The 18,153-nt window shown below is 37.8% G+C and overlaps 1 protein-coding gene across 2 annotated transcripts in view; it reads right to left on the bottom strand.

Moving 5' to 3' along the window:
* VRK2 (vaccinia related kinase 2) overlaps positions 1-18,147 on the bottom strand; it is a 108,892-nt gene extending 90,745 nt beyond the window's left edge. For both annotated transcript variants that reach the window (XM_010862942.1, XM_010862943.1), the window contains exons 1-2: positions 18,117-18,147; positions 15,821-15,961 (exon numbers count right to left, since the gene is read on the bottom strand). In XM_010862942.1, the coding sequence (XP_010861244.1) occupies positions 15,821-15,956 (136 nt within the window). In that variant the 5' untranslated portion in view covers positions 15,957-15,961; positions 18,117-18,147. The remainder of the gene's footprint in view (positions 1-15,820; positions 15,962-18,116) is intronic.
* Positions 18,148-18,153: the final 6 nt, after the last annotated feature.

The raw sequence follows: 18,153 nt of genomic DNA, 5'->3' as shown, positions 1-18,153 counted from the left end.
CTGATCTGCATACAGGTTTCTTAAGAGGCAAGTCAGGTGGTCTGCTATTCCCATCTCTTTTAGAATTTTCCACAGTTTATTATGATCCACACAGTCAAAGGCTTTGGCATAGTCAATAAAAAGCAGAAATAGATGTTTTTCTGGAACTCTCTTGCTTTTTTGATGATTCAGCAGATGTTGGCAATTTGATCTCTGGTTCCTCTGCCTTTTCTAAAACCAGCTTGAACATCTGGAAGTTCACGTTTCACGTATTGCTGAAGCGTGGCTTGGAGAATTTGAGCATTACTTTACTAGCATGTGAGATGAGTGCAATTGTGCGGTAGTTTGAGCATTCTTTGGCACTGCCTTTCTTTGGGAGCTTTACTTTGGAGCTTACTAATTATTAGAGTATAATCAGTTATCTTCAAACTCTTTTAGTAATGAAATGTTTCTTTTCAGCCTGATAAAAAGATTAGAACAATGGAGAATGCTCAGGTTGAAACATGGGTGGAGGGACCAGAGCCCCTACTCCTTTTACCTGTATATTTGGGTTCCATAGAGACCAGTATGAAGACCTAACAGGTGACTGATTAGTCATTTCCTGACTTTGTTTATAATACCTCTAGTTATATTTGTAACATGTTCTTGAATATCTGCTAGATTTTCTTTTTTTTTTTTTTTTTTTTTTTTTCTCTTTTCTCTAAGAAAAAAAACACAACACTAGCAATCTGGCCATATCAAATTCTATCGTTTTATTTTCACTTGGTTTTATCTTGTCTAGTTCTCGTAATGATATTTTACTGTAGAAAATAAGATAATTTTTTGAAATGCTCATCTTACTCTTTGCTTACACGTGCATGAAAAAACTTGATTCTTTAATATCTTAATATTTTATTGTTTTCAAGTATTTCTCTTTTGGCAAGTAGTTATGGGGTTTTGGTCAATGATATTTTTTAATAGATTTCAGACAGTTTTTTGTCTAGTGTGGTAACTGGCAATTGTACTGCAGTCTATGGGGTCACAAAGAGTCGGATACAACTGAGCAACTGAACTGAACTGTACTGAACTGATTATAATACAATTATGATATGAGGACAAGATGGTTGGACAGCATCACCAACTCAATGGACTTGAGTTTAAGCAACCTCTGGAAGATGGGAAACGACAGGGAAGCCTGGCATGCTGCAGTCCCTAGAGTCTGCAAAGAGTCGGACACGACTGAACAACAAATAACAAGTTATAATACAACACTCTGCAAATTTATATTATTGTTATTCTTTTCTGCTCCCCTTCACTAATTATTTACTGGTTGTGGTATATATTACACATTTTATCTTATAATAGACTATCTTTCAATCCATTTATTTCTCACTCCACACCGATATACTCTAATTCAGATGTTTTCCTTATTATTAACTAAATACATTTTGAGCTTGCCTGATGAGTTGATACATAACAACTTTTCTGCTTAACTCGTAATCCTGTAAGTCCTAACCACAGTTCTTGACTCTATTTTAGAAATGCAAAATGTATTATAAAATTATGTCCATAACTCCAGTTTTCACTCAACTTTTTACTTTGTATCATCAATCTTTTCTCAATATTGTAATTCATTTATCTCTTGGAAGTCTTATTCACTTACATACTTTCAAGTCTACTTTATCTTTGTGGTAATCTATTATAAAATCATTTCAGACTTCCTAAATCCTCAAATGTTTCCTTCTCTCTTAAGAGGAATTCAGTTTGGCCAAATAGTATACTGGAATGATAGCCATATTTCTCTTAGGTCTCTTTCTATTGTCAGTCTATGAATTAAGGGCTGAAGTAGTTATTGAACTCCCTTCCTGATATTATATATTTTATGTTTAAAAAGCTACTATGCAAGAGTTTTGGCTCCACTCTCACTTTTTGAAACACTAATATTCATGATGAAATTAGGTTTCAAATAAGGGAAATCTTCCTTATATCATTCCACATGGTCTCTATTTTGCAAGTCTTTACATTTTCATATAATATTCTTATTCTCCAAAAACATACTAAATAAACAGATAATAGAACCATTATGTTTTTCTTCTTGATGATCTCTTTACATCATTTTTCTGTGGCTTAGATTTATTTTGCTTGCTTATTAATAGCAGAACTAACTCTTTGTTCAGCTGGGTCAATTCTTTCCTTAAAGCCTTTATCCATGTTTTAGTATCTCTCACCATCTTTCAGGATTTCACAGATTCTCAGAGTCAGAAGGAATTTAAAGGTCCTTCCCCAACCAAAAACCTCTTATTTTTAACATAGATTCCATAATGCATTCAATTTAAAGTAGTTAATTTCAGAACATCTGTACTTGCTCAAATGTTTTCTACTAGAATGAGAATTCTAGTCTCATGGAAGTCTTACAGCTTTTCTTCTTCCCCTTTTCATCACACAACAATGGTCTGTTAGATATGCAACTTTGTTTGACTTTCTTTTTTTTTTTTCTTGAACCTTTTTTTTTTCAGTTTTATTTATTTATTTATTTTACTTTACAATATTGTATTGGTTTTGCCATACATTGACATGAATCCGCCATGGGTGTACATGTGTTCCCCATCCTGAACTCACTCCCCCACCACCTCCCTCCCCATCTCATCCCTCTGGGTCATCCCAGTGCACCAGCCCCAAGCACCCTGTATCATGCGTCAAACCTGGACTGGCAATTCATTTCACATGTGATAATTCACATGTTTCAATGCCATTCTTCCATATCATCCCGCCCTCACCTTCTCCCACAGAGTCCAAAGGACTGTTCTATACATCTGTGTCTCTTTTGCTGTCTCGCATACAGGGTTATAGTTACCATCTTTCTAAATTCCATATATATGTGTTAGTATACTGAATTGGTGTTTTTCTTTCTGGCTTACTTCATTCTGTCTAATAGGCTCCAGTTTCATCCACCTTATTAGAACTGATTCAAATGTATTTTTTTAATGGCTGAGTAATATTCCATTGTTTATGTATCACAGCTTTCTTATCCATCTGTCTGCTGATGGCATCTAGGTTGCTTCCATGTCCTGGCTATTCTATGGCTTTCTTTTCATTTGTCTTGAAGTGTATTGTATGGGGATTGTTCAGTGGGTTTTACTACTTTTCCTTCTACCATCCTCCTAACACTTTGTAAGACAGAAGGTTTATATAACTAATATTCCATCCTCAACTGTAATACAGTACTCACATTTGATACTGGAAATCTATGTCAGAAGTGTAACACATAATCCTTTAATAGAAACATGATGAAGTGTAATGAAGAGCATTTTTCTTCACATTCTCCAGAAACTGAAATTAATAACTATCACCAAAAGTGCTCAGTAACATGCCCTCTAATGCAATATTATACTTCGTTCATTCTTTTCCTTGCTATGTATATACTGGCAAGAAAAAAGTATCAAAGCATGAAACTAGCATTACAATATCTAATAAGTATCACTTCTCCATTAAAAACATAAAGATTTGCCTGTACGTGAAATGTTATAGTTTTTTCATAAAATCATCTATGGGTACATGATAAATATTGGTGTATAATAATATGTTGGTGATGGACAGGGAGGCCTGGTATGCTGCAATTCATGGGGTCACAAAGAGTCGGACACGACTCAGCGACTGATCTGATCTGATCTGATCTGATAATATGTTGACTGAATAATTTTTTTAAACTATACTTATAAATATTTTGGTATATGAACAAATTCTATAAAGAAACATATTCTTTATCAACATTTCACTTATCCAAGTATTTGGGTTTTTTTAATTTTCTTAAAAGACTTAGTTTCCTAAATAGTATATCTTTTAATTATTACCCAATGGAAAAAAGACATGCCAAAAACAATTCAATATTTGTAAAAAAAATCTATTTTCACATGATGCTTATTAAAGTCTGTCATAGGGATTTAAAGAGGCTTCTTTTGATCTCCTTGTTGCTTATTACCCTCAAAACAAATGCATAATATCCCCATAAACTCGACATACTTATTTTTTTTTTGACATACTTATTTTTAAAAAGCAGAAAAATCTAATCTTTCCCATCAGTTTGTATGCACTACTGATTGATTATTCTCACGTTTTTTTTCATAAAAATACTGTTTGTTCTAGGTACATTTTTAGTATATGTATTTTTTCCAGTTCTTAACATTAGATTTACTATAAATATCAGATGTACTTTCACAGATTTTGTGAAAATATTAAAAACATATCACGAATGCTCTACACCTCAAGTTGTCAATCTGAATGAAAATGACACTATTATCAGCATCAGCGCTAACATATTTCTTAAATTAGCTGCCAATACTATCAATTAAATATTTCAGTTACTTTAGAAATGAGCATGTCACAGGCATGTCATTTGTCACTATTTTCTCTGGCTAGTAATAAATTCAGAGTGTTCTTTGACAAAAGACACCAACCAGGAGAGCAGAGAGACCCGAGTTCAAATGGAGATGGAAGACAATTAGACAAATTACTTAAAATTCCTAGGCCTCAAAACTGCCTTGTCAAGCTGCTGGGAGAATTAAATGAAATAATCCATATGAAGCATTTAACACAGAGCTTGGCACACACTGAGTAAAAGATTCTATTAGTAGTGGATGAGGATGAAGATTTCCTAAAAAAGGTTTCAGAAACTATGCCTGGCAGCATGCCCCAGACACATATGACTCATCTGCTAGTCTTTACCAGGGATTCTTACTTTCATTCCTTTTCACTGCTCTGTGTCTTGTGTTCACGGCCTCCACAGTGAGGCTTTGGTTAACACCACCTCTGTGAATTTCATTAGGTGGCCTTCAGAACAGCTACAATGGATGCTAAGCTAAGCCTTCCACGAGCCTCTTTCACACATGTTGTAGCTTCCGATTGCTCTTGCTTGATATAAATTGCGGGAAGCTGCCTTTACTCCACACTAAGCATAGGAGAGAAAAATGGCCAGTGTCTCTGGGGAATAATTAACAAAAGACAGTTTGTTTCATCTTCATGATAAAATACAGCATTCCTATTAAAAGGCAAATTCATCATTCCCAAAAGTTAAATAGAATGGCACTTTAAAAGTAATTCCAGCTGATTAAATTTAGGGTTCTGAAAAAAAATTAATTCATGAATATACTCTGAATCTTTCATTTGATTTTAAAATGTATAAATGTTCATTTAACTTTGAGCCCTTGCCTCTCAGTGTTCTATTCTGAGCTAGTCAAACAAGTGGTAGCAGGCATGCTGGGCTCAATAATACTGCCTCTCATATTTAAATACTCTTTTTCACTTGGATTGCAAATTAAAGACAGTCTCCTGAACACTGACACATTTTCAATGATTGATTTTGCAAAACGTGTTGATTTTTCCTACACTGTTTTGCCTCTGTGTGTGTCAACTTTGGCCTTCTTTTCTTGCTCCTTTGCAGCACTGCTGTCTCTTTGAAGCCATTGTCTGTCTGATATTAAAAATGTACATTAAACCTCATGACTAATTACACAGAAAATTCCTGATCTCAAACATAAAACACCCATGCCCAGAAACTATAACAAAAGCTTCTGACTACGTACAAAACTCTTAATCAAATCTTTCATTCACTTGGATTAATAGAAATACCAACAATTTATTTTCCATTAAAGTTGTGTTTACATTCTTTGAAAAGTAGATTTTTGAAATATATTTACATGCCTATAAGTCAATCCATTTAACATTAAACCCCATCTATTTTCTCCACAAAAGTTTATACTTGCTGTTAAGGCTACTTCAATTAAGTGCTACTCTGTAGAACTGTTTCATTCTAAACACAAAACTTAATGTTTAATCTTAATGTCCATTTTTTTTTAACTCTCTCTGTGCTGTGCATTAGCAAAGTAGACTCCCTCAGTAAATCCTATAATCTATGGATTAAGTACATGGCTTCTTATATTTAAAAAACATACTTGGAAAGAGAATGAACAGAAACTTATATCCCCTCAAGCTCCCCAAGATAAATAAAATAAGGCCTCTAACTCTAAAAACACAGAACCTTACACACATGCCACATGTTATAATACCAACAGCACAAAATTTCATCACAGATAAGCCAACTGTTGGGAAAATTATTTTTCCCCAACAGACTAGTTTTAATTTAACCAATCATTTTTTAAGCTATTATGTATCGGGCCTTGTCGAAGCATTCTGAGAGAAGGCCTACAAGGAGTTTATAATCTTGTATTGGTGGAGGGTAAACAGTTTACAAATGGAAATCACAGGAAATAAGATAAGCACTGCGAAAGGACGTATTACAGGAAGGAACAAAGAGCAAGCAAGAAAAGTGGTGGCTACTCCCCTGCTTGCCTCGTTAGTGTGTTAGAATTTTCATAAGGCCTACCAGCCATCATTTGTTTCCACCAGTGATCCTAGCAACAGACTCCCCTAGCTCTCAGTCTACTCAGTCTATGGACTCTGCTCAATTCGGCTGCTGTTTGCCTTTTTGTAAGACCAACTCGCCTCCGTCCCTAGTTGTTCATCTCATGCAGTTACCAACTGCAGTAAATGCATCACATGCCACCACATGACTATTTTAGGAAACCCTGCAGTGTACCAACTGGCTAGGGCAACCCTGGGCATGAAATTTTAGTTGCCTGAAAACGATGTTTCTGAATGGAAAGATGAGAGGAGGAGGAGAAGGGAAGTAGCCATACTCCTCTTACATGGCCATGATACCTAAGCAGAGCAAGTTGGAGTAAGGTCTGCACGAGCCAAAGCTTAGAATTTCATTGCTTTTGTTGGCTCATGTCACTTCTTTAATTAATGTCACTTTCTCTGGTTTAATATCAGAGCAAGTGACAAGAGTGCTTCTGGATGAATTGTGTTTTCTGAGGACTGTATGGCATACTCTCCCGCAGTCTGACGGAGGGACGTGCCAGCTTTACTTGGCAGTTACAATGCACCAGCTTTAGTTTTAGTAGTTTAATTTGTGGCAGTTATATGTTTTGAATACGTTGAAGTATTCACAATGGTCTCATGGAATCTGCTCCATAGATAAAGTTTACACAGTGGAAAAGAAAAAGCAATGGCTATAAGGCGATTACAAAAAGCTTCTCTTGGCCACAGCTGGTCTTATAGGCATTCTTGTAAATTTAAGAGCATTTAGAGAATACGATTAAAGTGATCACAAGAAATGATGCCCTTTTTTTTTTCATTTTTGCCCAGTTCTGTAGCTGGTGTGAGACGATCATAAGGAATATGATATTTAGAACTCAATTTTATGCAAAATCCATTATTCAAGAAGGGAAGTTTATATACATGATAGACATGCAATGAAATAAATGTTAGAATAGGAAGCTTTGTTACTTATGCATTAAGTCGGTTCTAACGTTTTGGTAAACTAACTTTTTATTGATATAAAATTCAAAAAATTTTCTGCATTTAGAGAAAGGACTAAACTTTTCCCTTTATTAAAGATCTTTCTGTTTCAGATTGAAGTAATCTGAAGGTTTTTAATTTGGAGTTTTTCCTTCATCTCCTTTATACACTTTTGTGAAGCCTCATCGGCTCATGGTGAGAGCTGCCACCAAGGAGTTCTTCCAAACTTTACCTGCCCTTTCTAAATTTAGGGTTCTTTACTGCAGCAGGTTGAAGATCTGGCTTTGAATGCACCTGGCTCTGCTGGAGAACAGAAATATTCATCTCCACTGAATGCATGCTGCTTAAGTGCTGGAGGCACTTGCAGGAGAGTAACTCTCACTGGAAACTTCATTACAATACTTTTCTCTTCCCTACATGATGTAGTAATTCTCATTCACCAAAGATAGAATTTTGCTTGACACTGCCACAGGAGCTCCTGTTTGACTTTCAAAATTAATCAACCTCTAAGCTGGAGTAGAAATGGCATGTCCTTTAACCTTAAGCACAAAAAGCTCTCAACAGACTGCAGTTTTTATATCCCTGGATGGGAGTTTGGGCCCCTGATACTTAAACTTGATGCACATACTGGGTTTCTGGCATGCTTTTGCCCATACCCATCTGCTTGGCTGGCACTGTGCCCATTCAGAAGGTGTGATGCCAGTTTCAATAGGGCATAGGTGCCAATCAAAGATGGGCTTGGAGGGGCAGCATGCAGAACGCAGCAAAAGTCAGCTCTTCTGCCAGAAGATCCTCCTGTTATCATATAATGCCAATGAAGGGCCACATGCCTCATTGCCTAGGATCACACTGCATCTGTAGATGTTTCTGGCCTTCAATGGATATCTTTCTACAGAATCTTTTCCCTCAAGTATTACTTGATTGGAGATGTTAAAGCAAAGTCTTCCTGACTAAATGAAGTCAGGACGACTGTCTTTTTCCCTTTTAAAAGAATGGAAACCTTCAAAAATTTTCTTGAAATAATTGCTGAGTTTTATGTCCTTCCTCTTAAAATGCCCTTTCATGTAGAAAATTGCATAATATACTCAGTTCATGTAATGGAGTTACAAGGGACAAACATTCTGAAGATGCACGAACTGCAAAACCAAGTATGTAAGCAGTATAGGATCCATGAACATTTTTGAATCATCGTTAAGTGAGGAGGGTGAACAAATTTTCATCATCCAAATAGCTAGTTTCTAGTGAATACTCCTATTTAGAGCTTTAGAGTTTCTTAATTTTCTTCTCATTTATTTTATAAACATAGATATTCCTGTTTCTTAAAGAAGACTACTTCTTACTCTTCTTCCATACCTAAAGAAAAAAGCCTAAAACACTTCAGAAGCTAAACTCCATTCATATTTCATAAGGAAGCCAGAAGCTCCCGAAAGTTGAGAGTTTTGTGTGTGTGTGTGTGTGTGTGACAATACAGGTGAACTCATTTCATGAAGAAGAAACTTCCCTATAGCGATAGGCTTCAAATTTAAAAACCTTGACCACTGAAACCATTGTAAGATAGTAACAGGTGCAGTGGAAGAGACATAATGCATAAATTATTGAAGAACAGAGCAGTTTGTAAATCTTCCCTTAAAGCAAAAGAGTTTGACAGTAGAATGCTGAAAATGAAGACCCATAATATAAAATATGTTAAAAAGATCAGACACTTACAAAAATGAAAAAGATAAGCAAAGACTAAGTAAACCTTAGGAGAATGCTTCCTTTTTATACAAAGAATCCAAACGTTTGCAGGTATTTAGATTCCTTAGCCGGAGAAGGCAATGGCACCCCACTCCAGTACTCGTGCCTGGAAAATCCCATGGACAGAGGAGCCTGGTAGGCTGCAGTCCATGGGGTCTTGAAGAGTCAGACACGACTGAGTGACTTCACTTTCACTTTTCACTTTCATGCACTGGAGAAGGCAATGGCACCCCACTCCAGTACTCGTGCCTGGAAAATCCCATGGACAGAGGAGCCTGGTAGGCTGCAGTCCATGGGGTCTTGAAGAGTCAGACACGACTGAGCGACTTCACTTTCACTTTTCACTTTCATGTATTGGAGAAGGAAATGGCAACCCACTCCAGTGTTCTTGCCTGGAGAATCCCAGGGACGGGGGAGCCTGGTGGGGGGCCGTCCATGAGGTCGCAGAGTCAGACACGACTGAAGTGACTTAGCAGCAGTAGCAGCAGCAGATTTCTTAGCTGGTAATTAAATGAACACTGTGCTTTTAAAACTCAAAATTAACAGCCAATGGTCAGCACATACAAAATTAAAATACAACTTCTAGGAAATTTAAATTCTTATGAAAGGTACAACACATTTATTAAATTCACAAAATCCCAAGCAATCTCTTCATCTGTTGAGATTATACCAACTGCTGCTGCTGCTGGTAAGTCGCTTCAGTCGTGTCCGACTCTGTGCGACCCCATAGACAGCAGCCTACTAGGCTCCCCCATCCCTGGGATTCTCCAGGCAAGAAGACTGGAGTGGGTTGCCATTTCCTTCTCCAATGCATGAAAGTGAAAAGTGAAAATGAAGTCACTCAGTCGTGTCTGACTCTTCAAGACCCCATGGACTGCAGCCTACCAGGCTCCTCTGTCCATGGGATTTTCCAGGCAAGAGTACTGGAGTGGGGTGCCATTGCCTTCTCAGGATTATACCAACTATTACCTCTTAAACCTTCAGCTGGGAACTAATTTATCTTATATACAACAGTTTCTAGTACAAGTTATCCTTATTTCATATTTATTTCCTTCTTCTCACCTCCAGGGTATCATCTGCAAAATTTCCTAGTAACTATTGTGGTGGGGGGAGAAGGCAATGGCAACCCACTCCAGTAATCTTGCCCAGAAAATTCCATGGACAGAGGAGCCTGGTAGGCTGCAGTCCATGGGGTCGCTAAGAGTCAGACACGACTGAGCGACTTCACTTTCACTTTTCACTTTCATGCACTGGAGAAGGAAATGGCAACCCACTCCAGTACTCTTGCCTGGAGAATCCCAGGGACGGGGGAGCCCAGTGGGCTGCCGTCCATGGGGCAGCACAGAGTCAGACACGACTGCAGCGACTTAGCAGCAGCAGCACTGTGGTGGGACCACAATGTTGCACTGTGTTAGGTCAGATTAACTGCCTATCTCAAAGTGTTCTCTATAACACACTGCCAAAATAACATTTAACACAGCAATATATTATGAAGCAATGCATGTTTTAGTGACTTTATTTTGTTGCCGGCATTATCGTTAGGCTCTTCAGAACATAACTCAGCATACCTTAAAAATCAATCCATTCTAGCTGACTAGAAAGTTGTTATTGTTTAGTCACTAAGTCGTGTCTGACTCTTTGCGACCCCATGGACTGTAGCCTGCTAGGCTCCTCTGTCCATGGGATTTCCTAGGCAAGAATACTGGACTGGGCTGCCATTTCCCTCTCCAGGGGAGCTTCCCGACCCAGGGATCAAACCAGCATCTCCCACACTGGAAGGCAGATTCTTTACCACTGAGCCACCAAACAAGAAAATACAATAAATAAAAACCACACATAAAAATGTTTTTCTATTTAGATAGAAGTCTATTTCTTCATCGTTAAGTGAGTTAAACTTTGACAATATCTACAACTCTCAGTTACTCTATTTTCTCTCTGCCCCACCCCACAAAGATTTCTTCTATTTTTAAAGAACAAAATTGAGCTAATCTGAGAGGATTACCCAAGAAATGTATGGCAGTCACTTGATCTAAACATTTATCCATGAATAAATGATTGATCTTAATGCTTCAAGAATTAATTTTAGTTATAATAACATTATTTATAAAATATAATGCTCTTGATTTACTGTCAATAAAGCATATACAGATTTTATAGTTAATTTGTCTCAAGTTTTTATGACTAAGAGTGTTATGTTTAAGATTACAGGCTGGAGTTAAGGGTGACATCTATAATTATGGAAAAAAAAGCAAACTGGCTTGTGTGGGTTTAGTGGTCCAACTTCAGTCTCAATCTCTGAGGCAAATAACTGGTAAACATATAGCCTGTGCTAATGGTCATGGCTCTGCTCAAATTCTAAAAAATAAAACTACAGATGAATCATTCTATCATTTGTTACTTCCTCCTCCAGGGGATCTTCCCAACCCAGGGGTCAAACCCATCTCTCCTGCATTGGTAGGCAGATTCTTTACTACTGAGCCACCTGGGAAAGCCATATAAGAAGACTTTAAAGGAATTTGGCTAAAGTTTATTAGCTACAGTTCTGTTTTTCTAGATTTTTGACTAATTCTGAAACATAGTACGTTTCATATCTGAAACATAAGACACAGCTTATGTGAGAACTTTTCACTATGTCATCATGGCTACTACTGTAAATTGAAATGGGAAAAACATACACTTTGGCAAGTAAAATGTTATAGACTTCCACTGACATTCTCTGTTTCTCAGTTTTACCACATTTAGTAGCTAAGCCCATCACAGTCCATGGGAGGACAAATGGAAAAACCCTCCCATACATGTCTTAGTCACCGTGCTAATCTGAGCACCAGACACCGAATTTCGAGTTCAGCCATCACTGAGAATGAGACGTTCTAAATAAATAAATCAATTCCAGTGAACGGCTTATCAAGTTCCGAATTCTTTAAAAATATTACCTTAATCATTGCAAGTATTACTACCTCAATCCTAGAGGATAGAAACAGAGATTCCTGAGTAGATGAAAGTCACTCAGTTTGCAAAAGGCTCAGGTCAAAATCTTAAGCTGTAATTTATGAAATTCCCCAGTTTGCTTGGTTCTGTGTTATACCTAGCACTAAAGTAAAATTCAAAATCTTAGTTCTGTCTCCTGAAGTTTTAGAACTTTTTTTTTCACTTATTTGATCCTGAGGTTACTGCAAGCTTTCGCATTCCCTGAAACAGTTTCCTTTCTTCCTTTTCCTCTCCTCTCTTTTCAAATGCAAAGGAAGAACTTTGTTTTATGTTCAGACTTTCTTTTCCCTCTTATTACTACTTCTGTTACTGCTACAGGAACATTATTTCTCCAAGTTGAGAGTAAACACAAAACATCTCTGCCCCTTCCCCTTTACTTCTTGCTGACTACTGAAAGGCTTTGGCTATTGATCTCAAAACTACAGGACAGTTGCACATGCACAGATGAGTCAGTCAGGGCGGTTAGTCTCTTCTCAGCCTTAGGTGACAAGTGCTGATGAAGCGTCTGCTCAAAGTGTATCTGGAAAATATAATGCTTAACAATGTAGCTGGACACGAAGGTATTAGGGAAACCTGAACTGGCAGGCTACTTCATCTATACAGGAAATGATGAGAACCATGCTAAAATGCAAAACATGATATAATTTCATATGGATTGTCTCAGCTTGAAAATAATACGTAAAAACTAATTTTAACAAACTTATTGCTGACAGCATCTCACTGAAGAGCTGAGATTATAATTTATGAGTGCCACTTTTGATAGAACAGTAACAACATTTGCAACACACAACTTTTCCTCAAAATAGCTAAACATTTCTTTAAAATCTTACGCCAGTCACATACATTTGCTCATATATCCAGGATCCAGGTTCTAAAATTAGTAGTGGGTACTTCATAACTATGAAATCTTGAAAATTGTTGCAAACTAAATATTATTGAGAAAAATTAAGTAAAAAATATGTGCATCACTTAGATTGAAAGAAGCAAGGTTTTTTCTATATTTCAATAGGGGCAAATAAATCACATGACTAAGCCTAAATTCCTAATTCCACGTGCCTAAATTCCTTTTTCACAACAGGAAACACACAAGTAACGTGTATACACATATATGTATGCATACACACACATTAAACATGCTGTTAAATTTAAATACATATTAACACATATAATATTTACATTTAAAAAGAGAAAAGAAATAAGACTAAATTAATACTTTTCTGTAGTTCTTTGAAATTACTCAAAATAGTTCAAACATTAGAATAACTGATAAGCTGTGCAATCCAAGGCTACATCCAAGCCACATCAGAAATAACTTATTCAACTCCATTTCTCTGACCATGAGTCAAGACAATATACTAGAGATCTTAACGCTCATCTATACAAGAGAATTCATCAATTCAGAGTTTCAACCAACAATTAATTCTTCAAAGAATATACTCTCTGTAGACTCCAAGTCCTCTCAGGGTCTTTATCTGCAACATTCAACATGGAAGCCACTACCTATAGGTAGTTACTGGGCCCCTAAAATGGGACTAGACATATCCTGGTTTAGTCCCACTTAACTACAGAAGTGAAATATTTCCCTTTTTTAATATTAATAATGTGTTGGAATTATACTTTAGATATATCACATTAAATAATACATATTATTTAAATAAATTTCAGCTGCTTTTTTTAATGTTGCTCCTAGACAATTTTACATTCCATATGTGGCTTGCATTACATTTCTGTTAAACAGTGCTGCTTGTGTCACTAAATCTAGTACTTAACATTTTCCAAGCAAGTTCAAACCCTTTAAATAGGGAAGTTGTTCTTTATCTAACCCACACTATACTTTTGTGTTGGTCTTATCTTCCCAACTAGATTAGACACTCAGGTGATTAATAAGAAGTTACTTATTCACTGTATTTCACCCATTTATTCAATACTACAAACTCAACTTCATTAGAAGAGGAGCTTAATCCTTCAAGATCCATGAAACACATTTGCATGAGAAGGGTGGCAGAATCAGTTCAGTCGCTAAGTCGTGTCCGACTCTTTGCGACCCCGTGAACTGAATGCATCACACCAGGCCTCCCTGCCATCACCAACTCCCGGAGTTCACTCAAACTCAAGTCCATCGAGTCCATGATGCCATCCAGCCATCTCATCCTCTGTCGTCCCCTTTTCCTCCTGCCCCCAATCCCTCCCAGCATCAGTCTTTTCCAATGAGTCAACTCTTCGCATGAGGTGGCCCAGGTATTGGAGTTTCAGCTTTAACATCAGTCCTTCCAAAGAACATCCAGGACTGATCTCCTTTAGAATGGACTGGTTGGATCTCCTTGCAGTCCAAGGGATTCTCAAGAGTCTTCTCCAACACCACAGTTCAAAAAGGTCACCGTAAAATATGCCTGTTTGGCCAAAGGATTATTTTGAACTGAAGGCACTTGAAAAATAGCAAATGCAGGGAAAGGCTTTCTCTGAACTCCCTTTATTTGGCTAAAGACAAGAACCCAACCCTCTCACCAAAAAAAAAAAAACAACAACCCACAACTCAACTGTTTTAAATTACATCTAGGAGAGCTTCATTAACCAGGAAAGACTGACTCATCACAGAAGAGATTAGAAATTGACATCACTCCCAAACTTTGTTACAGACTATCACATCACAGCCCCCATCCACTCTTCTACAGACCTAGTAATGTCTCTTAAAAATCATGTACTGTTCCTTATTAAGATGGCATGTAAGCTCTCAAATCTTACCATGCTTTAGGATATTTATTCAACTATTTTTCCCCCTGTAATATTACTGTGCACATAACATCAAAAAATTAATATATTTGTATACATTTTCTCCTGTTAATCTTCCTTCTATCAGTTTATTTCATAAACCCAGATATTAAACTTAGGAGAGCAAAGGGAATGTCTTTCCTCCCCTGTACTCTAAAATATTTAATAAGGAACCCAAGATTCTTCCAAAGAAGGCTTTTTTACCAACTTCTTAAACGCCTCCAGACACAGATGTAATAAGTCAATATATTTAGAATTTCTCCTTGAGAGGATTTTTTTTTAATCACTAATATTCATCTTATTAATTAAATCTCATCTTGTAATGGATATCCCTCGATCCTTAAAACTATAGATAAAAGTTTTTTATTTATAAAAAACTTTTGTTATCCCTGAACAATCCTTTTAAAGTCAATGTGATTTAAAATTTTTTTAATGTAGTATAAAAACACACTCAACTTAGGTTCCTTACTTGTACCAAAAAACACAGAAACTATATTTAAGTGTCTGTTAATTATCCTAAAGATAGCATATAACTAGTACCAATCTAGATGTACAAGAGAGAAGTTAATTCATTCCACGCAATAGATGGCCTTGGAGTATTAAGACCCAGTTCTCTAGTGAGACCTAGTGAAGAAATGACCAAAACCTTACACTACTTCAACATTAATGATTAAGATTCACAAATGGAAAATGTTCATAATCATAGAGTTGTGTTCTCTTGAGTCATAAAAATCGATGTTTCCAAGAAAACACACTCTCAAAACAGAACATTAACCATTTGTCTGGCAGACTGTGTAACTGTGCTCTGAAAAGACTTTCTAAGAGTCATTTAGAAAGACATGGACAAGAAGAGACTAGGGTCAGTAATATCTTGAACCTAGCAGAGACATTCTACTAAACACTACCTATCTTCATATAACTTACATTTATGAATTCTATTTTATTTCAATTTTCAAAATATTAAGAAGTCACAGTCACACACATAAAGAGAATCTGGTGATTTATACTTTACCTAAATATATCAAACCAAATCCTCCAGAGCCAACCAGCTTGCCCAGCACCCACTGTTTTCCTTCCATGTCATCCAGGACTGTGCCTTCCGGAAGTGGAATAGGAAGCTTGTATTTCTCTTTTCTTCTTGGTGGCATCACTTCTGTTGACAGAAGGGGTGAGGCTGTGATTAAAAATAAAAACAACAACAAAGAAACCTCCACTTAAATACATTTCTCAAAATGTCTTCTATGGGGCACGTTCCCAGAAATAAGGATTCTGAAGTCAACTGGGGTTGGGAAAGCCCACATATTATATTCAAACTGGAGATTCACCAACATTACAATATTGAAATCGAAGAGACACTGATACTAAAAAAAAACAAAGTGTGTTGAACCTCACTTAACATTTCCAAAATTCAGTTAGGGGGTCAAAATACCTATTAATCATTCAGAACACACCTTAAATGAGTTAATTTCCAACTACAAAGAGAAAATAAATTTCATATATATGAAAATACTCCTTTCATTGAGAATGCTAAATGTCAAAGATGAAAAGCTCTTCAGTCACTAGAAAAAAAAAATACAGCTCTTGGCTGAGATAACATGGACAATGGCAATGTACGTCATTATCAAATCCAGCAACTGATACAACTCAATAAATATTGGTTAAATAAGCCCAGGATTTTCATGGATGTGTAACTAAGCAGAGCACTAGGCCATTGTGCAGTTACTTTTAAGGCTACCACACTACTGTTTCAACTTCTTTCTGCTTCTCTCTACCCTGTCCCTTTCCCATTATCACCGAAGTGAAAACTGCCCTGCCTTAGAAATTTATGCAGCACTACCAAAAACAGTTGTAGAAACGCCATAGTGATAGCCACACAACTTTAACCAATTAACTGTAATTGTACATAGGTTAGTGAATCTTACTAGAGATTTTTGAGTAGGACTAGAAAATTTCTTAGGGAAAACAAAACACACACACAGCATGTAAGCCTGGAACCAAGTGTGAAGGTAACCACAATCTTCCAAATAGTTTGAAAGAATTTTTTTTTAAACCTGGTGAGTGCCTTCGAAATCAAAGTAGTCTTCGTTGTATAATCTATCCATCTTCTGAATGAAGTTTCTGTTCCTTCCAGTAGGCTTTCCCTGCTTCACTTATATTAACCCAATGCCCTATCTTACTCAGCAGCAACACCTGGGTAGAGCAATATTCACTTGTTCTCCTAACTCGAACACAAAAGAAGCTGGGAATTCATATGAACAGTGCCCAAAAGAAGGAAAAGTTCTGACCAGTACTTTATACTAGGGGCTTCTCTGGGGACTCAGACAATAAAGAATCTGCCTCCAATGCAGGAGACCTGGGTTGGATCCCAGGGTCAGGCAGATGCCCTGGAGAAGGGAATGGAAACCCACTCCAATATTCTTGCCCCATGGACAGGGTGGCCTCGTGGGCTACAGACCATGGGGCTGCAGAGTCACACAACTGACTGACATTTTCACTTTATATATACTGACCAATATCTTGACTTTAAATACTGGTGAAGTGAAGTGAAGTCGCTCAGCCGTGTCCGACTCTTTGCGACCCCGTGGACTGTAGCCCACCAGGCTCCTCTGTCCATGGGATTCTCCAGGCAAGAATACTGGAATGGGTTGCCATTTCATTCTCCAACACTTATTTGCTGATTTAAAACCTTAAGTCTTCAGATAACAACTTTTCAGCAGGGCATACATTCTCCATCAGTATGAAGAAGATAAAAACCGTTTGGGCAAGTCCGTGGCACCATAACCTGAGGCCTGAAAGGTGTCTATACAATGAACACCCGCGGCATGGATCCAGGGTTCAAGGCACAGGAGGAAGCGCCAACCTCCTCTCAAGGCAAGTCCCAGACAAGCTAGTCCCTGCTGTTTCAGGGCCCTCCCCGCTAGGATGAAAAGTGCTTAACATGAGTTTCCGAAGACAAACCGGTACCCAGAGGCCTGAACCCAAGGCGTGGGGAGGCCTCGGAGAAGGACCGTGACGGCGGGGCCAAGGGCGGGTCAGCGCGGCCCACCGCCCGCCTGACTCCTCGGCCGTCCAAGACACCCCCTTTGGCTTCCTACCCACCCGACTCCCCACTTCTTGTCACGCCCAGGGCCGGCCCGAACCACCGGAAGTCCGCCGGCGTCCGGACTCTCACTCTAGCCCCTCTAGGCCGGTGGAAAAAGAAACCCAATCCCTTTTCCCGCCTAACTTCCCCGCCCCGCGTTTTGAGCAAACGCGTGGGGAAGGGGCGCCAGGATTTCGCGCTGAGTTTTTAAAAAGTCAGAACCCACCGCGTAAGCAGGGAACCCTCCCGGCCCGGCGTCTCAC

Source organism: Bison bison, unplaced genomic scaffold (assembly GCF_000754665.1).
Source record: "Bison bison bison isolate TAMUID 2011002044 unplaced genomic scaffold, Bison_UMD1.0 scf7180017864486, whole genome shotgun sequence".
In the NCBI taxonomy this organism is placed as follows: domain Eukaryota; kingdom Metazoa; phylum Chordata; class Mammalia; order Artiodactyla; family Bovidae; genus Bison; species Bison bison.
Note: the sequence above shows the minus strand (reverse complement) of the source record. Positions and strands in the feature narration are given on the sequence as shown.